Source organism: Ixodes scapularis, unplaced genomic scaffold, assembly GCF_016920785.2.
Source record: "Ixodes scapularis isolate PalLabHiFi unplaced genomic scaffold, ASM1692078v2 PGA_scaffold13__105_contigs__length_92229423, whole genome shotgun sequence".
In the NCBI taxonomy this organism is placed as follows: domain Eukaryota; kingdom Metazoa; phylum Arthropoda; class Arachnida; order Ixodida; family Ixodidae; genus Ixodes; species Ixodes scapularis.
This window is the reverse complement of record NW_024609839.1, coordinates 24,514,653-24,539,675: the sequence shown is the minus strand read 5'-3', so window position 1 is coordinate 24,539,675 and position 25,023 is coordinate 24,514,653. Positions and strand designations below refer to the sequence as shown.

General features: G+C 45.2%; 1 protein-coding gene across 1 annotated transcript in view; it reads right to left on the bottom strand.

The window, feature by feature from the left end:
- LOC115332172 (neprilysin-1-like) overlaps window positions 1-25,023 on the bottom strand; it is a 102,493-nt gene that overhangs the window by 1,631 nt on the left and 75,839 nt on the right. The window contains exons 14-19 of the mRNA XM_040216231.1: window positions 23,034-23,085; window positions 15,564-15,631; window positions 14,871-15,001; window positions 11,459-11,524; window positions 9,029-9,130; window positions 7,992-8,068 (exon numbers count right to left, since the gene is read on the bottom strand). Of these exons, the coding sequence (XP_040072165.1) occupies window positions 7,992-8,068; window positions 9,029-9,130; window positions 11,459-11,524; window positions 14,871-15,001; window positions 15,564-15,631; window positions 23,034-23,085 (496 nt within the window). The remainder of the gene's footprint in view (window positions 1-7,991; window positions 8,069-9,028; window positions 9,131-11,458; window positions 11,525-14,870; window positions 15,002-15,563; window positions 15,632-23,033; window positions 23,086-25,023) is intronic.

The following is a 25,023-nucleotide window of genomic DNA, read 5'->3' as shown; positions in this document are numbered from 1 at the left end:
GACAACGAGAGGGCGTTGCGAGCGTTGACATGGCTGACACGGGTCTCACAGCGGCAAATGTTTGAGAAACCTTTATTTTCTACCTGAGAGCCCATAGGCTGATCTTGAAAAGGTGCCTAGTTATAATTATTCTAATGAATAGACCTATTGATAAAATACCCAAGCATCAAGGAGAATACAGGAAATGATGTTCTCCGCGCCGAACGTGCCGGCGTCTGCAACAATAAGGCGGGTTTCACACGCAGCGATTTTGGCCCTAGAGCGGCGCGATTTCTGCCGTCACGGCGCTCTGGCCAACCGCAGCGGCTGAGCGGCACGGTTCAACCAGGTTGGAAATTTTTTCGTCGCGGCAGAGCGGCAGCTTTCGCGCTGGCCACTCACAGCGAGACGGGAAATTACGTGACTGGGGGAGAAACATTGCTGGAAAACTTGCACATAGGACGGCGGCGTTTTCACGTTCTTGAAGCAGAAGACAAGCAGAGAAAGTACTCAAGCGACTGGTTTGCGGCTTCTTTTTTCCGGCTGGTCAAGATTCTTTACTTCAGCAGTCGCGTAGGAACTGCTCAGGAGATCACGGAAGAGGGGGATTGCTGCCCCCTTCATCGCAATTTATTTTTTCAATAGACTACGCGGCTTTTTTTTACTTTTCTCGCCTGAGTACCAACTGTAGCGAGGGCAAGAGACGCCAATCAGAAGCGGCTTGTGCGGGCGCTAGTGAGAAAAACAAAAGAAGAAGAAGATCTGAACAACATTGACGTGTCGTTTCCAACACAGATCGTCACACCAAGTAAGACGAAATGTATCGTGCCCAGTTCATTGAACTGTTTATCAGTGAAGTGTCGAAGCGTCGGGTTCTTTGGGACGCGCAGCTCAAGGAATTTAGGAACATCTGCTTGCTGCAAGCAACATTGGCCATCGCAACAGCAGGAAAAGCTCATGTGAAATGAAACCTCGCGATCTGTGTCGCCACGCCGCTAGCAGCAGCAATTTCGCCCCGTGGGATCGCTGCATGTGAAACCCGCCTAACATTTTTAAAGCGAAAGCTTAAAACAAATAGAATCTTGCACGCGCGTTCATCAACGCTTTATTTTGGCGCGGCCGGACCGGAAGCGCACGCTCTCTTTCTCTGCTTACGGCCTTTGCAATCGCCCGCGAGTCAAAGGGCATTTTTTCTCCGTATGTAGTTCTCTTGCTTGCCACCAGAGGCGCAACCAGCTCACCCCACTTCACCCCACTCGGAGGGTCCCCAGAGTCCCTTCGAGCTACTTTGCGCTGGGGTTCGAGCTTCGTAGGTTACCACTAACCTGAAAAAACTGAAAGAGCCTTGCGCTCCATCTCCATCCGTGACATACTCTGGTCTGCTGTACGTCGGTGGCTATCTGGTGAACCTCATTAGTGAGTTTGGGTGCGACGCCTGTGCTATGCTGTTGACTACGAGTAGCAGAGGTGATCATCTGTTCGTCTTATTCCAAGGCCAGGTTAAAAGCGGACTTCATTATCCAAATCCTAGGTTCCTCGCACTTTTGAACAACATTGTTGCTTTTTTTTAAAAAAAAAGGCTCTTAAGCACCTTCCGCGTACAAATGTGCACGTAGTTCTGCAACTTTACTCATCGCACCCTATCTCGAAGACGCGCCAATCCTAAGTTGCCCAGAGGGCATTGACAGTAGCCACTCAAAGCGCTTGGCCGGTTTAATTTGCATTAAGTTCCTCAGAATACTTCTGATTAACCATGCAAAGACGGTCACGGACAGAAACGAAAAATCAGCTGGATATGTGCCCAAACCATCAAGGAAGCACTCGAGGAAGCACTGTGCGAAAATTGTACAGACTACTACACCTTCGTCTAGAGCAGCTGACCGACTTCATGTGCAACCTTTGAAATGATGATGCGGATTACGGCGATAGATAGATTGGGCCTGCTTACATTTCACGAGAGTGGACGAATTATTTATCATTTAAAGTTCCTCCACGTAGAAGGAGTCCTTCTCAGCCTGTTCTTGAGTTGCAACAGAAGTCCTGGAGGTAAAGACGAGTATAGTTTTTCCACAATTGCATTCGCTGTCTCTACTTACTACTGTTTACTCCCGAATCTCTCGGAAAGGTGTGCCAAATTTTCACCGGTTCGGGCTCATCAAAAGCGCTTTAGATAGTGGCTGAGAGTCTAAACGTAAGGATCAGGTGTCAAAGGCTATAAAAATCTCAACTGCAATTTGCGACAGCGCTGAGATACACTGTCAGACGCGCTTTGTGCAGACGGCAAAGGGTAGCTCAGGGGTGAGGTGACAGAGGCCCCCGCGAATCGCGGCGGGAGGTGGCGATTGCCCCAATCGCAAAGGCTGTAAGAAGAGAAAGAGAGCGCACGCTTCCAGTCCGGCCGTGATTTTTGTTATCTACTTCGAATCTTTCAAACGGAGAAGGCGTGCGCGCGCGCCGCGTGCATACGAAAAATCCACGGAACCCTAGCCATATACAGCTTCGTTGTAAGATATATATATATATATATATATATATACAACACGGGCACTTCCTACCATCGTACATGGTCTCTGAGGAGGATATAAACGAACATATGCAGATGAATCAGCCGTACTTAACTCAATTAATCAAAGAATTAAAGGTTTCGAGAACCCGCAGAAAGCCAAAATAACGGCAGATCCAAGATCCTGGCTCCGCCGTTATTTTGGCTTTCGCCGGAGCCAGAATCCTGGGTTTTGGCTATTATTTTGGCTAACGGCGGAGCCAGGATCCTGGCTCCGCCGTGATTTTGTCTTTCGGCGGGTTCCTGAAAACTTTATTTCTTTGATTTATTGGATTAAGTACGGTTCATTCATCTGCATATGTTCGTTTATATATACATATATATATATATATATATACATTGCAACGGGCGAAAGTGAAGAAGACTAATGGGGACATGAAGAGAAGGAGGACGAAACACGGACAGTAGGAAAAGGACAACGGCTGGAACGCTCGGAACATTTTAGTGGCAGCGGCAGTATGCTCAGCATGAACGCTTGCTCCCAGCCCGCAAATCGGGAGTCAAATTGGGAGCGACTCACTGAACAGCTTTACAATCGGTTGGTGGAGAAGAGCTTGACTGACGTTGTAAATATACTTGCACACTTCGAAGATCGCCTTGCACCTCGCATTGCGAACGTGAAGCAGACTTTACATCAACAAGTCACCGATGTACATTAACACCTCTCCCCTGTACATACTCGACTGGAGTACATGGAACAGGCCCTACAAACTGATACGCGACCAGAAGGTTCGGGTGATCCTTCCGCCTATCAGGAAGCAACGGCGATCCGCCATTGCAGAAACAATGAGCCCGAGAGACAGGCAGAGATATACATTGGATTCCGGCGCTAGGCGGCTCAAACCCCCGACGTTCGATGGTCTTGGCTCCTGGAGGGCGTTCATCGTGCAATTCGAAACGGTGGGTCTACACAATGACCGGGACTCCCCTGGCAAGGCTGCTGCCTCAGTCGCTCAGCTACGTGGAAAACCGGCAAAGTCCCTCCAGTGTGTACCGGATTAAAGTCGAACTACATATGAACATCTTTTACAAGCTCTGGACTATCGATTTAATGATACGCATCTTCAACAGCTACACCTAACGACACTCAAAACATATCGCCTTGAGGAACTGAGAACGCTGCCTCAACGAGGAAGACACCGGACTTTGACAGCTCATGTCAGTCAACTCAAACCTCATGTGACACGCGATTTTTGTTCGGGTCGGACAGTTCCTTAGATGGGGGCGATTGTAACGGGCGAAAGTAAACAAGACAAACGGGGACATGAAGAGAAGGAGGAAAAAGTACGGACAGTAGGAAAAGGTCAACGGCTGAAGCGCTCGGAACAAGATATATATATATATATATATATATATATATATATATATATATATATATATATGTTGCAGGATGAGGGTTGAGCGGAAGCAGACTCACTATTCCCATCCGCTTTCCGAGGATTTCGTCGCCTTCTATTTTTTCATGATTATTATGAAATGCGCAACATTTGCGCGATGGCTTCCTCGACGATCAATTCTACAAATGCTTCTACATATCAGACGGACAGTCACCGCGCCAACGCTTTATTTTGCAACTTTACTAACGAAAAATCCCGGATTTTGCCTTTGTCTTTATAACATAATAAATATAATATTGTAAAAAGTAAGGATACCCGGTAGGACGGTTTATTTTGGGGCAAATTATTTTTTTAATTAAAATATACGGCAATTAGTAGCACACGAGCCAAGGTGGAGCCCCTTTTTTTGGCCTGCCTCTGCGTATCTTGGTACTTAATCACCAAGTGCCGAATTTAGGCTTCAATGCATGGTAGTTTGGCTCTCCCCTGCAATCTTCGTGCCTAAATCACTAAACAAGTGTCGGAGTTTTACTTCACTTCTGGGGAATTGGACCCCTGCCGAGCGCAATGAGCTTCGACACAAAGCCGCAAAAGATATACGATTGTGCTGCACTGAAAAGGACGCGGACTGGAAGGGATAAAAAAAGACACGAAAACGTTAGGATGAACTTGTTATCTGATATATTAGGCTGAAATATAGAAATTCGGCAGTTGTCTAGCGACCTTTCCCCCCCCCCCCCCCCCCCCGCCAAAAAACAAACAACAACATAGAAATCAAATGAGGAGTACTCTGGCACTAACTTACGCAATGGAGAAGAAAGGCATACGGCCAGCAAGTGTTCCAAAAAGGTTTTTGGTGCATCAGAACGCCAAAAGGGGCTCGTCAATCAAATGACAGCATAGATTTGTAGGGAACGCACGATGACGTGGCAACCAAGCGCTCGCCGTCATCGGTTGTGGCATAGCCTCCTCTATACTCCCAAAACCTGGCAGTTCGACGACGGAGCCATGCAGTGCCCGGTCGCAGGTTTGGAGCGCGAGGATCTTGTAGCACAGAGCATCAAAGAGCCATTTCTCGGGGAACCTGGACTTCAGCGCACAGCTTTTGCAGCGGCGAGGACCCGAAACACACTTGTTCGCTCGGGAGAAGTGTGTTTCGGCGCCTCGCCGCAGCGGGGCGCAAGTCACGTGGCCCTTCTCTCATCCGTTGTCTGCCGCTCCAGCTTTTCCATTTCGGCGGTCGCTTCTAGTGGTGATCTGCCAGGCTTTGCCAGTATATAGGAGGCTATGGTCGTGGTCGTGTAAAACAAAGGCACGTGGACAGATTTGGGGGTAAACAAGGGCATAAGGTGCGCAAGGAGCAGACAAACTCGCACGCTGTGCGAGTTCGTCTGCTCCTAGGAGTTTAAAGCGCCGTTCACACTCTTGCCACCGAGTAAGACCGAAAGAGGTTTTTAAGCCTTTTGCGGCTTCTTAGGACCGGATGCGCTGCAGCGGAGCTGGTCCTAAGAGATCGCAAGAGGTTTAAAAATCGGTCTGGTCTCTCTCGGTCTAACTCGGTCGCAAGAGTGTGAACGGCCCTTTAAGTTCACACTCTTTCACCCAGTACGACCGAAGGAGACCAGACCGGTTTTTAATCCTCTAGCGACGTCTTAGGACCAGCTCCGCAGCATCGCATCCGGTTCTAATACGTCGCAAGTGGATTAAAAACTGGTCTGGTGTCTCTCGGTCGTACTCAGTTGCAAGAGTGTGAACGAGCCTTAACTTGGGGCAGTTAGCCCCAAGTTAGACTCATAGGATTGAAAATCTTGTTATAAGCTAGACGTGTCTCGGGCGTGCTGTCTGAGTAAACTCTTTTTTTTTCTTCTTTAAACAATTTTTAGTTCAATAACCTTGAACGAGTCATAACTACTGATGAGAGTTTTAATCAAACAGTTATGACGGGATGCGTCAGTAGTGCTCGCGAACAATCGTCCTAATAGCGCGTAATGTAATTTTAATCAATACCTATATCGAACAACCAGACGGTGACGCGCGGCACCATGCCAAAAGAAGTCCTTCGGCCGTCGGAACGTGGCGAAGGAGGATCTCTTGGCCGAACTGCCTCCCTTTATTCGATCATGCCTCTATATAGTGCGCCGCTGTTAATGCGAACAAACGTTCGCCGTTTTCTTTTTTTTTCCTACAAATCGAGGAGCACTCAGGACTACTAACGTGCTTCTTTGGGCAACTAACCTAAGTGGTAAAATTTTATTCCCGTTTGTACACTTCTAAACTAAACGGCGAAAAAGCGCGGATGCCCTGTTCGATCTAGTGCATTCTAAGAAAACAAAAAAGGAAAAAGGTACCGGCGCGTCTTCCTCCCTTCTACTAACGCGCCCCCAAGCGGACATGAGAAGGGAGGAACGAGCCGTTTTTCTCCATCTCCAGGCAGACGGGAGAAAGGTTCCGCCAACACCTCCTAGACAGCTTTCAAGCCTGTGCGTCACGAGACATGACGTCACGTCCCGGATGCCTGCATGGACGCTGATTGGATGCGAGTCAGCGCTTGCGTGAGATGAGAGGAAACGAATCCCACGCAAACTCTGACCCGGCACTTGCGTCAAATCAGCGCCCGTGCAGACCTCCGGGATGTGACGTCATGCCACGTGACGCACAGGCTTCAAAGTTGTCTGAAAACCGCCTCGTTCTTTTTCGGTTTCGTGTTTCGAACACGTCACGCGCGTTGTTTAATGAGCATTGTTCAGTTGATCGAGCTTCAACGGCAGCGAAGGTTGCATGTAATTCTGTCTCCCAGTCCACATGTGCAGAACATCTCGGTTGCATTGACGTTTTTAGGGATAATTTTGTCAAACGAGCCAACGAAGCCGTTAGAAACAGTTAAATTCCGGAGCGTTGCCAGCAGTGCTATGCACACTGGGCTAAGATAGACGTCTCCGGATGGCGGAACCACGCGGAACGACGTGACAGCGCTGACGACGTTATGGAAGTCGCGAAAACTGCGTCCAAGAAAGGCAGGTTTTGCTGCCGGGTGGCTGCTTATCCTCTGCGCCGCGTTCGGCTCTGTCTCTTTATGCTGAATGCCAACCGGCCACCAACCCCGTTTTGTATTTTCGCGTGCCATAAAGATGGCAGCAACGTCGCGATGGCAGTGTTGTGAGTTGTGAACGAAGAGTGCAATTGCCGCCGATGTGACCATTCGCGTATCAGTGGTGTAACAGCAGGATGATATTAATAGCATCCTCGATCATCCGCATTGGTGCGCACCGGGGTACCGAGATGCGCCCCGCCGTCTTCAATGAAATGCACTGGTGCGCACCGGACATATTCGATGGACGGAGCGCACCCTCCCGGTGCGTTTTTTTGTTGCCTCAAAGCGCACCAAGAAAATCGACGGTGCGCCGGGGTGCAGTCCCATCAGGCATGGCGGCCAGGAGCGCGAATCGAGCAGATGGCGGGAATAGCAGAAGCGCAGTCTATCGAATCGGTGACCTTGCAAAAACGAACTTGCCTCGCATTTCCGATAGGTTAGTGCCTGTCCGAAAACTAGGGTAGCTCTATTCGGTTGAATCGAGCCAGCGTTCCGCGTAAAGACCTACGCTATGCATAGCGTCCTTGCGTCCTCGGTAAGCCTTACTGAGCTCAATTCACTTGGTTCCTAGCCACTATTCTGCTACGCAGACGAAGGAGTAGCGTCGCTTCCTGTTTGAAGGGACTAACATTGCTCCGTTTCTAAAGGAACATAGGGGACAATATCGTTCCTTCCTTTGTGAAAAAATATATGCACCCAGTGTTTTAAGAGTGTAGTGTCGCGCAATGTACGAGTACGTGACTCTCGAGATTTATCGCCAAGAAAATCTATCCTGTGGCATTTTGAAGCGTTCCGCAGTTTAGTAAAGAGGCGAATCAACCACGAATCGTTGAAAATTTATGTTGCTAGATTTTACTTTCCCCGTGTGTATTTTTTAGACAAGTGGCTCTCTTCACGACCTTTGTATAATCATAAAGACATCTGCTTGGTTTACGAAACAAGAAGTCAATTTTTCATTGCTCAAATTTACGTTAATTCAAACGTATATGACAGATCACATGCAGAAAATCACTAAGCTTACCTGTATTTTGAAATAGTGTGAGGGTTATACTTGATGTAGTATTTCATAGCTGGTACCAACATTTTATTACATTGAGCCTTGAACAAGAAAAATAGATGCAAGGCGATAAATAAGGAAGAGCAATCAAACATTCAGTTTTTATATAGTTGCGTTGGTAGGGCATCAAATTTCGTCATTCATTAATTATTTCGTTAAAAAAAGCTTATAACCTGATTAAGAGCATATCTCCGTCCGCATTATGTACAGGTATTTCTAAGGCAACCTTATTCAAAGCATGATGGCAGGAGGGTATGAGAAGACAATTCAAATTGACAATTACCTCGCAGGTACCTATCCATAGGTACTGAAAGCTGAATAAACTTATGATGTGCCTTCACAATATGACCCCTTTATTGTGATTTTATCTTCAGGGTTCTTTTAAGCTAATGACTTATCATTAGCTACGAAGCGATAACATGGTAGTTTAGATTCGTAACACCCAGCGTATTTTAAACTCTGAGTGGCTATACCAAAGCTTCGCAGGAATTAAGTGAAGCATTTTTACAACGGTTTCTATCCAACTTTCTATAGGAGTGCAGGTGGTTGTACCACACGACATTAGTCTATCAAATGAGCTTCACACCACTGCTAACATCGATGTAGCGCTTTTCTGTACTCTTGAGCAGTGACGTATTTTCGCGTAGAGCTGCTCTGATTTTCTAGTTGAAGAATGCAAGACAATCCCCGCGCCGATTTGCAAGCTTTCTTTGGAACTCAAGCGGGATGTGTCTTGATCTTACAGAGGGTGGTTAATCAAGTTGGACTGCTGTGCCAATAATTTTAGAAGTTTACTTTGAGGGCTAAGAAGGCTGCAAAATCTGTAAAATGGGCACTTACATAAAGCCTGCTAAATATATCGATTCAACACCGTGCCGAACCGAAAACTATATTTTTCAAGAGTGTGAGGAATTCGTTATTGTTGTACATGTGTATGCATTTATTTAGTGCAGTTTTATGCTATATATACGTTTGTAATTCAAATTCGGAGTGGAACTTACGTTCGCAGACGCTATATAGAACATTTCTCTTGCTGAGTACTTCTCAAACCCAGGCAGTTTGACATCAGTTAACGGATTAGATATAACAATTCCCTTCAGGGCCTGCAAATGAGCATAATTATATTTTATATCTGGTTAATTAATAAGGTTCTTTATTTTTCTCCGTCTGGTTAAGATAAAGCAAATTATGTATATAATTGTTTGTCCGAGTTCTTTTTATTTAACGACCCACATTTTATATTACCATACGAAACAACCATAAAACATGTTTCTATACGCACAGGTCAATTTATGGTTCGGCCATTTTTGTTTGCCATACTTTACCCGTCCGATGGTACTATAAATCACACTATTTTTATTATACTACAATTATCTATAGTCTAAATAAATAGATGGGGAGCAAAACACCGTCGAATGTTTTTGTGCGCTTTATGATTATTATACTTGTTTAAGTTAAGAGGGATTTTCTTGAACCAGGTGAAATTGGTAATTCAGCTAATTAAACCAGTTAGTTTTACATTGTTTTATATCGGTCCTTTGTACGGTATTATGTAACATCAGTTGTGTGAGTGCATATGTTTTTTTTTTCCAGTAGGGTATTGATGACCATTGAGGAGCAACATGACTTCCTGGTGGTGCATCTCAACACACCAAAAACCAAGAGACATCGAACACTCTAACACACTTGTGGGAACCACGTGTTCTCCGCCTCCCTATCTAGGCCTAGCACACGCAGGCCAGGGGGCTGCTATGGCGGCGGCTTCCCGGATACGAGGTGAGCCCGCATTCTTCAAACAAGGCGGTTTTTCTTTCGCCCCTTTTGGGTGAATCTGCCTCTGGCTCACCCTTGGAACTGCTTGTGGACGAGACCCATTTGAAGGCTAAGCCACACCACGTACCCCGGGCGCGTCCATTTTCCGAAGGCTAGATAAGCCGGCCGCAAACGGTGGCGGTGACTCTCTCGTTGTGGGAGGACCTGGCCTCGGAGCCTGTTTCTCTCTTTTGGCGCTTCCTCCTTTCCAGCAATCTGCCTTGTACGGCAGCGGGACCCCCTCCAGGTGAATCTGTCTGATGCGACAGCGCCGACATATTCCCGTTCTTTTTTTTTTATTAGTTTGACCGACGGGCAAAAGTGTGATGGCGAAACGCCGATAAAACACGTCACTCTACGGACCCACAGAAATCCTGTGTTTCTACGTGGTACCCCCTCAAAGGGGAAACCCACACACTATATACACAAAAAGAGCGAACACAAACACATCCACACATCTTAAAACAGGTCTGGTATAACCAAGTGTTTTTCTTAAAACCATATAAAAGCACGAACATGTCAACTTAAGATGACAGAAAATCATTAAATAAAAATTCGATTCGGCTGAGATGCTAGAGCTTGGAGCACCCACCAACGCAACACAGCCCCTTCACCTCAAAGAGCAAGAAGGAACACACAAGATAACGCTGGATAAGCGAATTGATCATTGTGGTCAGACTTGCCAAAGTATGCGGTGATCTATATTTTATATGCAGTGACCAAAGCAATTGTGTGGTGTGCACCGTTCCCAATAACGAAGAGTACTTCGAAATGAAGCTGTTATGCGATGATATATTTGTACTTTATATAAGCTACATTGCAGCGCCTCAAAGAGATTATTGCGAGGAATGGATCCTCATGCGTTTCAGAGACGCTATAAAGACCAGGTAATCTGACACAGCATGCGTCCCACAAGTTTGAGTTGAATTAGTAGAGAAAAAATGACACGAACACGGCACGACGAAGTCAGCTTTAAGTAAAACTTGTGCTTTTAGCCTATGACTAAAAACGAAAAAAAGGCAGGTGATGAGGGCAATCACTTTCGTTGACTGGTTAGAATCACTCGTTGCAGACGAAGAAAAAAGGGGGTTTAATACATCCCTTCTACATTTTTATGGTAACGTTTCAATTAGTTGAAACTTATACAAGCCATGTTTCATTTGCGGCTGATTAACAGTACACCATTTGAACGTATGGAAGACCACATCAATATATTCTGCTTCGCAATTTAGCGATCGCCATAGAAACGGTATGGTTTGCTGTCACTGTGATATTACGTTCTGAACGAAGTATGCAAGGTTCACATTTATATAAATTTTGTAAATTCAACATGAAATACAAATTGAAAAGACTGTTAAAGTAAAACAATGCCAATGGTCATGTTCCACAATATAAAGTTACATATACCTACATTACCTGGCTCTTGAATCTTATATTTTGTAAGTGGGATATTATAGCATTGCTCAAAACTAAGCATTTTTAAATTTGTTAGCTTAGCGATTGTTTCTTATACTGTGCAACTTAAAAATTAAGATTGAGGGTCTCTGTTTATACTTGACGACGGAAGATTGGGTTACGTCTTATGGACTCATCGACGTGTCGTTATTTCGAATACGTACCTTAGACGCCATGCGGAGGCCACCGTTGTCAGCAATGTTTTCTCCCAAAGTGCGCACACCGCTCAGCTAGGCACAACATGTAAATACAAAAAAAATAGTGTAGTAATAATTTTTTCTTTAACATCTAAAAACGTCACATTATTATATAATGCGTTAAAATTGCTTGAAAATTAAGCGGCCGGAAAAAATGAGTTGCTAACACTGTTAAACGAGGCATATCCTAACATGATTCACATGGAAAAAAATCAGGAATATCAAACGCAGTTTACCTTCTTGAGCTGTTTTTGAAATTCCTAGTCTTTCTCTAATTCATTGTCGTCTTTTTCCCTAGAGTCAGGGTTATAGTTCCTCATGTTTATTCATCATCAGCTCGTTTGCGCCCTAACATACTGTGCTTATTTAAAATTTTCGCTCATTGTGAAAATATGAAATGGTTATTTATGCAGGGCACCTAATATCAGAGGAATAAATCTGTTATAGGTATTTTATGCTTGCGTTTTTACATTATATCTCGATCATATCAAATATGCCCGAAAATTAGATCTGAACTGGGTATTTAACAATAATTGTGTGCATCTGTTAGAAACGTATATTCGTTTATAAGAGTTGAACTCTATGAACATAATTTAATACTTGTTACACCAATACATCTCAAGGAAGCTGAAATTTTTTTTTTGTATTTACAAAGCTGTGAGCATTTGCATATAGACCAACACGTGGCCCTGACGTCACACAGCTGCGGTGGCGCTGTCGACAGCACTGCGCATGCGCAGTGCCGTCGACACCTGATGTGGGCAAACGCGGGCTTGTTTGTGAACAGCGTGTCGGTCTATAGGAACCGGACAATGTTTGTATGTAAAGACTGTTTTCTTTTTCTAATTTTTCACTACGACAAAGGAATCGGAAAAACATTTTTTTCCGGTAATTTGTTTCTTAATTTGTGAATTAAAACGCAATAAACCAATGCGAACTAGCACGCATTCTTAAAGGTTGCAAATTAAGTGCAGAAATATTGGTTGAGACCAGTGAGCTATATATTTTCCCGTGCAGACACGCGAAATGAAGCGAGTGCAAAAATAATTCATATCTTCATTTTATCTATTGAGATATAATGGGGTTCATGGCTGAATTGCGGAATGACTCTGAGCCCAACTTGAGTTCTTCCGCTCTGGTCTATCTAAAACACGACACTTGCGGCATAATCATTGAGTTATTGCGTGTGAAATCTGTTGGACGCTGCGGAAACCTCAATGCAGTTTAAGGGTGAAACCTGCGCGCTTTAACTCCACTCGCAGATTTTCAGTACTCCAAAAGCTCGCATTTTGGAGCGAGCATCTTCCGCTGGTAGATCCGGCTCGAGTTAGTCATCTTCTACTCGTAGATTCGTGGCAGCGCCCACCCCGTGGAGCGCCTCGAATCCTGCCGAACTTGATCCGCGGGTTTTTAGAAAGCGTGGCGGAAGTTGACAGAGGAGCGCCGAGCGCGCTACGTCATTTCCTTTAACTCGGCGGTGCGCATGCGCGGCGAGGAGGTTATGGGAGACTTCGCCGGACCGGCTGGGCTGGCCGGGCCGTCGAGTTGGTTCTGCTCTAAAGCGTCGGTTCTTCACGCTTTTGGCGTCTCGGATGCTTCTACCTGGCGCGGATCAGGGATGCAAAGCCAGAACTGGAGCGTGGCAAGTCGTATGCGCTGACATATGTGCTCGAAAAAAAAAAGAACAAAAAAAAAAAAATATGACAGAAAGTTTGAAGGAGGCACAGGCAGGAGGCATGTTCATTCGGCCACCACTGATTGTTTAACTTTTTACACTGCATGGCGCCGTCGTTTTCTCGTGCAATAAAGCGAGATCAGTTTAGACAGCGGCCGTACAAGTGACGGTTTGTTACCTCTTTGTGTTTATTGAAGTCTTAGCAGCCATCTTTTTTGATGGCGATCGCTATGCTTACCCCACCGCTTCGAGGCGGGCGAAAGGTGTGTGACGGTGGCGAACGCTCACGTCATCTTTGTTATCTGCGACATGGGCTCCGTGGTACCGATATTTGCGCCCGGCCCGTGTCGAGTACTATTTCTGCGGCTAAACAGTGACAGTTGTGACCGGTCGTCGGAAAGCTCAGTCGGCTGAGGCGGTGATCGGCTTGTCAAGTTCGAGCAGCGGCCATTTTTAACGGCCGACCGTCTGGGGCGGGTGCGGCGGTTCGCTCGAAAAAATCGGGTTCATATTCCGCTTGTCTTTTTTGAGCGGGTCCCACGGAGCGGAATTTCGCCCCCCCCCCCACGAATTTTGGAAAGCGCTCCGGATCTGCCCGTGGAAATCACCCTTACATTCTCCATCATGTTTTCGGTTAACACACGAATGTACGTGAACGTCGCCCGGCGCACCAAACTCTCCCTCTTACATTAACTAACTGGGTAAACAATCAGCGCATCCGAGATAGACACTCGACTTTACCCCATCTCACTCGTTGAGCGCAATGATATCAACAGGAAAAAGGAAAGGCGCTGCTGTGCGAAATTTGAGTGAAGGTCTAATCTTCTTGGGAAAGAAAGCGACGTCCGAGACACGCAAAAAAGGGCCCGGGTAAAGGGGCACTTCCTTCTAATTGCTCCCACTGCTTGGGTTACGCTCTCGCCCCCGTACATTTGGTAAGCGCTGTCACCTGCTTTGTCTCCATCACTCTGACTTGTTCGAAATGGAGCTTTTTGCTCTTTGCCAAGTTCCGGAAAAACGAAGTACAACAAAGGATATGAGGGCGAAGGATGACGCTACAGGCACTTGTGGAATCTTCAACCCCCCCCCCCCCCCCCCCCCCGTTGCACACCCTTTTCACCCCTAAGTTGACAGCGCAGTGACAGCTGAGCGCTACACAGAACAATCAACTGCCTTTTTTTCGTCTGCCGAACCCTCTCTTTGGGCTTGGCTATTGTTGGGCGCGTGTTCGCATTGCGCGAAAATAGACGTTTCACTGATCAAACGAGCTATTATATTAAACTGCATTGTCAGCTTAGGTGTGCGTTTTGTATGGCCAGGAATGCTCTTCTCCTCAAATGTCTACGCCATTGCTCTAGTACGGACAGCTAACGCTGATTGGGCTCGAGTGCAGCGTCAGCACTTGACTGTGACTCGTATTTGATCAATGCGTCGATGTACGCTTGGCATAAGGCTCCAGCTCAATTTCTCATTTGGCACCAATTTACTGTCATGAGGTTGCATGCAGAAAGAGGAGAATGAGAACGTACTTTAATTAACCCAGGTTATAATTCTCAGTGCACACAAAGCTTCTAGCCCTAGTACTAAGAATTATACTCTCAGCAAGTTGAAACTTGCTCGCCGTAGTTAAGCTGACAGCCTCTTTTTGGTTGCGCATAATTGACGAATAACCAAAAATCTCTCTGCGACAATGATCGTACGCACCTGTTCCTTAGCTTCTGAGTCATATATTCTCGAGTACTGTGTTTGGAAACAACCTGAAAAGCGCTGATAAGCCGCACGCACATCAGGAGTCCTCCAGTCCTTGAATGCTCCGGTCGAATCAAACATACATCCTGCCATAAAGAATGAGTAAGCAACGAACCGAACACTTCTTCCCAAAGAGCACACTGTAATACAGGAAAAAAAAATTGCACAACATAACAGCCTGTCAAGAGTTCGGTTTACTTAACCTTAATTAAATAGAAATACCCAAGAAGCATCACAATTTTGAAGCCGACGCGTTGTTTCTGTCTGGTCATTTAAGGTAAACAAAGCCTAAAGTCTCATGTATTAAAAAATGTGATATTTCTCGACAAGACTAAGGGTATTATCGCCTCAGATTGAACGCTACGGCCAGAGAAAGGCTTCACTGCCTGGTTCTTCAGTCGTCCCCTGGATTCTAGGGTCCTCCATTCCCTAGCCATTACCAGAATTAAGGTTACCTTATGGTTGTTTGGTTATAACCAGGCATCTCTGAGCCTAGGCCGTCAAACAAGTTAGAGTTTCGCTTCCATTGGCACTGAGCCCCCACCAGCCACAGTCTCGGTCACCAACTCCGAGTGGGTTTTTCATATAAGCTGAGACTTTAGATTGGTAGCCAGGCTAATAACATTCATAGGAATCACAAACACTCACCCTGTGTATCTAACGCATGAATGAGTTCATGTCCTGTAAACCATCCGACAGTTCCCATAGCGACCGCACTGAAATCACAGGATAATATGTAGGCAATTAAATGTTCAACGTTCAATTTCGCATATTGAATAAGTGCTGTTGAGGTGTGCTATATACGTTCGGTTACTCTGTTAATGCCGGCTACCAGAATGTCCCATTGATAGTATTACGTGCTGAAAAGTAGACCGGTAATATCGATATATATATATATTACTTCCCTAAGAAGATGCGGCCTGCAATGCGTACACGCGAAAAAAACAACTATTTTTCTGGTTTGAAATAATATTTTTATTCGAATTGGTCTTCAACTCGGTTAGAATTATAGTTATTTGTAGATATTTCTTAATGTATGTACTACTTTATGGAAGAACAACCCTACCGAAAAAAAACATTTGAAATTCAAACGGGTGGCAAACTGGTCGCCCGTTTGAATCAAACCTGTCGATCCGTTTGGATCAAACGTGATTATGGGATACGGGTACCCGTTTGGAAACGGTACCCGTTCGAAACGGTACCCGTTTGATACAGGTGCCCGTTTGATACGGGTGCCGTATGGTACGAGTACCCGTTCGACATGGCACGTGACCACACGTTTGAACGTGCCCTTCGAAATGGCAAATTATGCGATAGCCCTAAATGAGTATCGTCTGGAAGGTTGGTTATCTTAAACATATTTAAGACGTCCCGAAACTCATAAACGTATTTATAACATGGAGAAAACACGTAGAACAAATGCACTCGCGTAGGTGCTTGTAAGTGGACAGGAAAACCGACACAAAAGATTGTTTTCAATTCTCCTCGAAGTTTATTACCTCTTCTGTAGACAAGTACAAACGTGCAAGCGATCTGTGAACACTACAGGTAGACTTTCGGGGAAATTATTCTCCTGGCTGCCGCGCGAATAGGCGCTGCATAATTCTTTAGATAATTTAGAAGAGTACGCGTAGAATAACGGTCAATCGTTGCCAACACGTAGGTTGCAGTGCACTTACCATAACAATAGTGGACTTGAAAGAGGTAATCCGTGATATTTGTCGACACGGTCAAAGCAGGACAACCACACAAACACAAACGAGAGGGAACGGCTCCTTGGAAGTTTCAACACGATGCGGCGCACAAGCTGTCATTGGCCGAACCCAACAAAACCGCGAGAATTTGCGACTTCTTTGAAGAATCGCTCGTTGCCGACATACACGTGGGTCTTTTCGAATGCTGATAGCTTTGGTGCACATCCAATACGTTGTCGAGAGACATCCCAATAAGACCGCAGGGTTAGGCGACAGATTGAATCAGGTAGGCCGAGCGAACTTCGAGCAGCAACTGACAACAAGCAGACAAAGAAAAAAGCGGCTGCAAGGCGCGCCCTTCCGGATCTCGATGCTTATCAGCGTGTAGCTCGCGCGCTGCTGTGGGTCACGTGACAGGGGTGACAAGAGAGGAGGGAGGGGGCGAGGCCAAGGCGCTGGGACCACCGGGACAGCCCCTCTCCCTCTCCCCAGGCATTCCAGGGAGATGCGTTTTTGTAGTCCCGAACAACAAACGCGCGCGCGCGCGCGCGCGCTCGGACTTTGGAAATGGCGGCGGGGCTGCCAGAAGCTCGGCTTGCGCCCGAGCGAAGAAAGAACTCAGCGCAAGCTCGTAGTTTGAGTGCTGCAACGGCGGGCGTGCTCTCGCAATGCTCGATGTTCTTGCAGCCGCGTGTACGCGTGCTACCTTCGCTGCGTCTTGAATTAAAGTGAAACGGAGTCTAGACGTACATTCTTTCACGCGGTCGCGTCTTCTGCGAGAGAGATTCGAGCTGAATAAGTAAATTGAGGCAACAAAGATGGACAAAGTATTAAAGGTCTGTCAAAAATATCGGCTCACCAACGTCGCGCGTTTATGTAAAAAAAAAAAAAAAAAGTGTTAGTTTTAGTTGCAGTATAATCGAAAATCAGCGCAATTGAAATATAAATATAATTACTTGCATTACGCGGACGATCTGAAATCGATGAACCGGCGCTCCCAGCCTTCCGGAAAACATTGGCTGCCACGGCTGAAACGCTAGGCGTGCCCACGCCGCCGATCTGTACGTTCAATATCAAACGGGCTCCGGAGAGCCGTTTGAGTAAACCGGTGCAGTTTGCAACATGGTCGCCGGTTTGAGCAAACTTGCGACAACTTTGCCCAAACGAGTCGCCCATTTGCCCAGACGAGCGACCCGTTTGCCAAATAGGTGACCGTTATGGCTCATACGGGGGACCCCTTTGAGCCATACGGGTGACCCCTTTGACAAACTGGTGACCAGTATGGTTAAACGGTTACCGGTATGGACCCGTTTATTTTCATATGGGCGCCAAATGTTTTTTTTCAGTAGGGAAGTGAGTTTAACGTTTTATTGGCTGGTGTGTAAGCGGGAAGTGTCACTATTGAGTCTGAAGAAGAGCATAAAAATCCGACCAGATAAGCACAAAGCGTACACAGTTCAGAACAGCAGTGCATAATCATCAAAAGAGAGTATTTTTAGTCATGGAGGTGATTATTGGGATAAAAGTGGACTGCACGGGCGCTGACGTCAACAGCGCAATCAGAAGACGATGACGAATGCGGAAGAAAGATAGCTCGGGGTAGAAAGCAGGAGGAGAAGAAGAAGCGAAAAAGAACTATGACGACCCGCAGTTTTACACAAGGTCCTCAACCCATCCAGAAACCATGGCCGACCACTTCGAGTTTCGGACCCGCGAGCGAAAAGAACCAGCCGGCAGCGCCACCCGCCACGCCACCCTAGAAAAGACTGCTCCTCGTCTCCCTCACCCCGGACTGTACGATGAACATTTCATCCCTAGTGTTGAATTACCTCTCATTTGAATGTCAACTTGACTCTTGTTTTTTTTTAGAAGTTTCATTCGCAAACCATATTACATGTTCTTTTTTCAATGAAAAAAAAATATGCTGTGCTACATTCTCCTTGCGGTACAGACTTGAGAGCGTGACACCCTATTACTACAGTCATAATCGGTCGTACGCACTCATAATTAGGCGTAATTAGTAGTAACAAGAGGTATTCACCAGTGGATCAGCAGGAATGGAACCCCGGACCCTGCGATCCGCAGCCCGACGACTTCTCTCGGCGCAACGGGAGATTTTTCTTTTTTTTTTTTATGAAACTGACGCCACAAGATGAGGTGCGAAAGAGTGGAAACAACAGGACCACGTGTGACTAACGGGAGACTGGTGTGAACGGGCGGCCGCCCTCGCGCGTAGCTGTTTCCCGCCTGACGCGAGGTTGAGTTCCTTCAGGTGATCCCAGAACGTCGCGGGGCACATCATAACGCAGCACAGCACCCGGTGGATTAAACTTTTCGATAAACCTCCTCCTTTTGTGATAACTTCATTTAGCGCAAGGGTCTAGTCAACGTTGCGAGGGGAGGGGGCCGGCCAGGATGATGACGACTAATGATGATGTTCGCCTGATGGAAGTCCCCCGGGAAGTCGAATAAGAAAAAAACTAAGGTTCTTCGATCCCGCTGGACACACAACGACGTTGGTTGGTCTACAATGGCCAGTGTGGCCACGTTTATTTCAAAGCAAAACAAAAAGTCATCAGTAATTTATGTTACAACACTCCCAAAATTAAAACCCAAACCCCAGACTCAAGAGGCGAATCTCCGAAAAATCCTCTCGGCACCTCATTTCTAGACTCGTAGGGGCCTCCTTTCCATCCAGAGAGAGACCAATCACTTCAAATTTGCCCATTGTCACGTGGTACGCTCTCGCCCAATGATCAGCGAGCTGTCACCGTGATCCCCCTCCGACACCTCAACGGTTTAAACCAAATTCCTTGTAGAGCTTTCCTGGCCGCCTGGCTGGCGCCACCCAGTTAAGTTATTCCTTCGATTAAAAGCGAAGTTTGTACACGAAACAGCGAAATACACCGGACACAAAAAACACCCGTTGAAAAGCCACAAGTGCGGACAGAAGTACCTCTGCCCAAGACACGGGTGTTCCGGCGCCCCAAACTGAAACCCAATCCGTTTGTGAACGACCGGGGTCCGACTGCTGCTCAAAGCGCCCTCGCGGGGAGGGGGGGAGAGGGAAACGACTCCCCGTTTATGCCCTCCCGCGAGCGTGCCCCCTGCCGCGCGCCTGCAAGAAAACGCCAAAAAAATGCAGACACAAACATAGGCAGATAAAAAAACAATGCCGACGCAACTGTAGAAATATAGATTTTTCTAAAACAAATCTTACTTATTTCAGACAAAATCCGTCGTTACTTAACAGGGCTCCTCGCAATCTAAGAGCACTAAAACTCAATGCATTACAAGCATCCTCGTAAGATGTAAAGCCAAACATTTCACTATGAGAATAGATCCTATTCCGTTTACTTGCATTAAACAGCGCGCCTTCAGCGCCATATCTTCCCAAAGCAGTTTGGAAACCCTGATAGGCCTTTTGCTTTGCACACGAGGGGCTGCAACAAGGCTCTTGTTAGGACTCTTTCTGAGAAGCACAAACTTGAACGTCTCAAACTGTCGCATATGTAGAAGCGTGCCTACTCAGGTGCGGAACGCGATAACATAGAAAATGCAAAAAAAAAAAAAAAAAGAACGTTGTCGAGGCGCAAGCCAGAGCTAAAACGATAAGAGCGTGGATGAAGAAACGCCATGTCACGAGTCCTAAGGGAAGAAGGCGGAAATAAAATGTTGGAACACCAGATGTTTTGACGCCACCACTCAGAGATAAGAGGCCCTAACAGCAGTGGCGCTAAAACTCATGCCACCCTAACAGCAGTGGCATGAACCTGGAACTTTTGATTTATGCCACCACTGCTTGCGGCGGTGAAATTTCTTGCGCCGTTGAATTTTCTTGCGGTGTTGAATCTAGCCAATGTCGGACATCTAATGGCGTTTTTACTTTCCTCAGCACTACACTGAAAGAAAACAAGCACAGCGAAAGCGCCACAAGTAGTGCGAGGCTCAATCATGTGAGCTTGTACTAGCCAAAATAGGTATGCCCAGTTTGTTCAATGCTTCAGCGCAGGAGGTTTGCCTGAGAAAATGCATGAACTTCCAGCTGATGACGCGGTCGCGCTCTCACCATAAAGAATTATGGTAAACATAAAGAGTGGACACTGTAGCGCTATCACGGCCCAGCTTTTAGCATTCACAATACTAGTGTTGTGCGAATATTCGAAATTTCGAATAGTAGTTCCGAATAATACACTATTCGATATTCGCTTCGAGAAAAACTGTTCTATTCGCGTTTCTCGAAGTGTTGATTGCGGCGGGTTAGCCCCGTTGAGTGCGCTTCTTACCAAGCAGCGGTGCGCTGCGGAGAAGCAATACCCGCGGAAGCGAGCTCCGAGGGTGTTGCTTCTCTGCATCACATCGGTGCTCGGTAAGCAGGGCACTCAACGGGGTAGCCAGCCGCGATAAACACTTGGAAAAGTACGAATATCGTAGTCGCGTGCTTGGAAGAAAAGCATACATTCAAAGCGCGATGGTGCACCCGTGCCGACTGTATTTGAAGATAAATGGCAACTTTGTGAATCTGTATATCTACATCGTAGTAAAAATATCAAAATTAAACTGTTAAGCAAGAGTACACTGTGTTAGGCAGAAAGACCCCTACAAGCCGCGTTCATCATGCGCGATTCAGTCTTTTTCTACTCGAGATTAAATAATGAATATTTTATAGAGCAAGATTTGTAAATTCATTCAATTAGGTATAGTTGGCCATCTTTATAGGATTCATTTCATGTCAAATCCGCCGTTTACTTGCCATTCCAAGACACCAGACCTTCAGAGGTCACAGTTCATAAATATAGATAGATTAAACTTAGCTTATAAATGAACAAGTGGATCAACCTTCAAACGTTTAGCTGGGTTCTCATCTAAGCATTATGCTGTGGTAGTGAAAGCAACTAAAAAAGCGCCAAAAACACACACACACACACAAGGACGAGGAAATAGACAGACAAGAGCGCTCTGTCTACTTCCTCGTCCTTGTGTTTTTTTGGCACTTTTCTAGGTGATAATAGACCAACTGGCCCGCTATCTTAGGGGTAGTGAAAAGCGTGGAAAAACTATTCGATATTTGAATCGAAAATATTCGGCCAAAACCACTATTCGCTTCGAATTCGCTTCCAACTCAGAATCCACTATTCGCACAAGAGTACGCAATACCCATTAGCTGGCGCGCTCGTGCCTACTTATTTACACATTAGTTATATTTGTAATATTCAGAAATAGTTACCATTTATTTTCATATTTCTAAAACAATTTATGAAAATTAGCAACAAAAAAAATAATCTTGACAACGAACGTTTTCAAGAATATTACGACTGCGACTGGGGTTTTGGCGACACGCACACGGACGCTCGTGAACAGTTATTTTTCTAATGGTTGTCTTTGTGGTCACAATAGCCGTTTGGGCATTACCCAGTTATCTTGCTCAGTTGCCCCTTTATTTTCGCTTTTGAGTGCAGTCGTAATTTGATTGCACGCTGTGTATGATCCAGCTCTGGACTTTATAATTTACGCGTGTTTTAAGGCAATCATTTCCTGCCTTAATTTAAAACTCTAGTTAGTCCCGGCAAACTAGGTGGCGCAAGTTACCGCCTGATTAGGCAGGAATCAATGATATAAGTTATCCACCCATTTATATAGCAGAAATCTATGTGTCTAGCTGTGTAGCAAACGGAAACGTTTTGTCAGGAAGCCGAGACTAACTTTACAACTGCCACTAGGTGCGCTGACAGCCAAATGAGCAGTGGGGCATATGGAAGTGGCCACTCTTTATGCTTAGTTTACTACTCTATGCTTTCGTCCTGCGCCGAGGCAATGGGTTCCCGCCGATACACCGAGATACCAGATTCGCAAATGCAATAAGGAGGGCTGTCTCTTCTGTCTCGACTTTTTTCCACGACGACAGATGGCAGCAGCAACCCCTCCACATTCAAAGGGAAAATCACCGATGTTGTGCGCGTCCAGCCGTTCTAACTACACAAAAAAAAATGTCAGCGCCAAGGCAATTGAATCATCGCCGAGTAAGACCTATTCCCTAATAAAGCATTTGCCTTATCCGTAGAAACTTGTCATTAAAGCATACTCCTTAGGCACGTCACTACTTACTAAATTTGAACGTGTCTTTGTCAATCTAAGTTTAAAAAAAAAGAAAAAAAAACAAAAACGGTAGGCACATGAGTGTGTCGTGTGTGCATGACACCCGAAATCCCCCAAGGCTACCGTCACAAAATATAACTGTTACGAACTAATATTGTACGCAGGGCACATTCTGTACTCCTCGCTTTTATAATAATTGTCAACACAAGTTTAATATTAATTAATATGTTTGTTGATTTCGTTAATTTTTCAGGTAATATTTTGGTCACACAGCCACGCAACCACTCTTTAGTGTTCTAGAGAAACAAAGAAACCATGTTACACTTACACAGGAAGGTTATAAGTGTAGAGGGGTTTTTGGAGAAGACCGGCAAAGACACCTGTAGAAAAAGAAAAGTAACATGAAGAAGGTACGCAAGTGATTCTGTTAGGTAAATATTCAAACCTGAATCTTTAAAGCAAGATAAACATGACCATTGCGGGATTAGAATGCGTTTACTATGCTTAAAAGTGCGTCTCCAAAAGAAGATCACATGTGTGGTGAGACAGGCAAATATGGCATCTTATTAGCTAGCGCGCCCTGGTCTTGGAGTGCATTTATTCAGATCGGCTGGTACAAGACGCTCTCTTGAACGAGCGTGTCTAGCTTTTCCATTTCCACCAAAGCACGCTTTAGATTTTGGCGTTAGAAAGAGCAGAGCTCACGCATGAGAACTACTCTCTTTTGTAAAGGTTCATCATTCCCGTCGGGTGTTTAGAAGCAAGCGTATCTATGCTTGTATATAAATCATTATTTTATTCGCCAATTTACATTGTTACTCTTGCTGTGTTCGACGTCGGACAAGAATTAGACCGTTCTTTCTCGAGTCAACGCTAAGAGTATACTCATGCGTCGCCTTGTTGGAACCCCCATATCTGAACCCTTAGCAAAAAGAGGCCGTACTTCAAACGAAGTTGAAATATATTTAGTACGAATATTCATTTTGTATTTATTCTGTATTATTTTGGCCGCATTCGAAATACGCGCGTAATGTATTCAAAAAACATTATAAATATGAATCAAAAAATATTTTAGATATACCAAAAATATTATTCCTTCACACTCAAAATGCCATTTGTGCATTAAAAACCGGTTACACAATTTTTTTTTTATTTTCGATTTTGTCAGCAAATGGTGTCTCTGTGGTATTTGAAGGCACTACTAAATACATCTCACAAAGCTACATTAGAAACGAACACAAACACAAACACCACGACGCACTGAACAGCTCATTCACAGTCCCGTTGACTGCTCTAGAGCCTTATATAGCCTACATATTGAAGGTAATAATTTTTTCGGTGACCACCTCTGCGCTTATTAAGGTTACAAGTATTCGATCTTCTCCTCGGGAGTCTGTCAAGGTGGAAACAGTGTTTTGAAGTTCGTGGACGATATCTCTTACTAAAAGGCATTGGTACAACTAATAACAATTCGGCACAGTCCCTAAAACAATATCCACACAAACGGCTCATAAAATACATGTTATTGCTTCTCTGCGTAGCACCACTCAGGGCGAAGCGAATCAAGGCAGTTTCTTCACTTTAAAATACTGTAAACGACTTTATTTTCGTGAGGACCTAATTCTCGCAAAGTTCGCAAATCGCCTACAATTCCGAAAAATAGGTCCCGTGAACAATTCCGGCAAAATGTAAAAACATTAAGATCTATATTGCGATCCCAGCGCGTCGCGAAAATTTGAATTTGCGAATTATTCCAAAACTCCAACTTTGAACTAAATCGCGAAATATTGAGCCCGCGAAAAATAAATATTTTACAGTAGTTGTTTTGCCTTTCCTTTTTAGTAGTTGACTATTTAATATGGTAGTTAATGTCACTGTATTAAAGTCACTATTCACATCACGTACAATGGTGAGTATACACGTTCAGTGAACTAACATTGTGCTAACAAAACCACGCCAAACGTATCTGTTCACAGCACCTGCTGAAGCTTTCCAGCATGAGCAAATGCTGTGGTTGTAGTTCCCGAACCCCGTTTGTGTTTGGTGTGCAAGGAACTGATCAGGTGTGTTCTTGATAGAAAAAAGGAAACAATAACATAAACTGGGCTGATTTATCAGTGCGATGCTGCGCAATTTAATTGCCAAACTAATCAAATGTATTTAGGCGCTTCAGTGTACTCCATATCTGCTTGAAGTGAACTTCAGAAGGGGAGCTTTTAAATATTTTGGTAGTTTAAGTCAAACTACCAAAGTATTGCAGTCAAAAGGTACTTAGAGTATAACACAACAGTATTTACGATTTTCAGGTATTTTAAGAG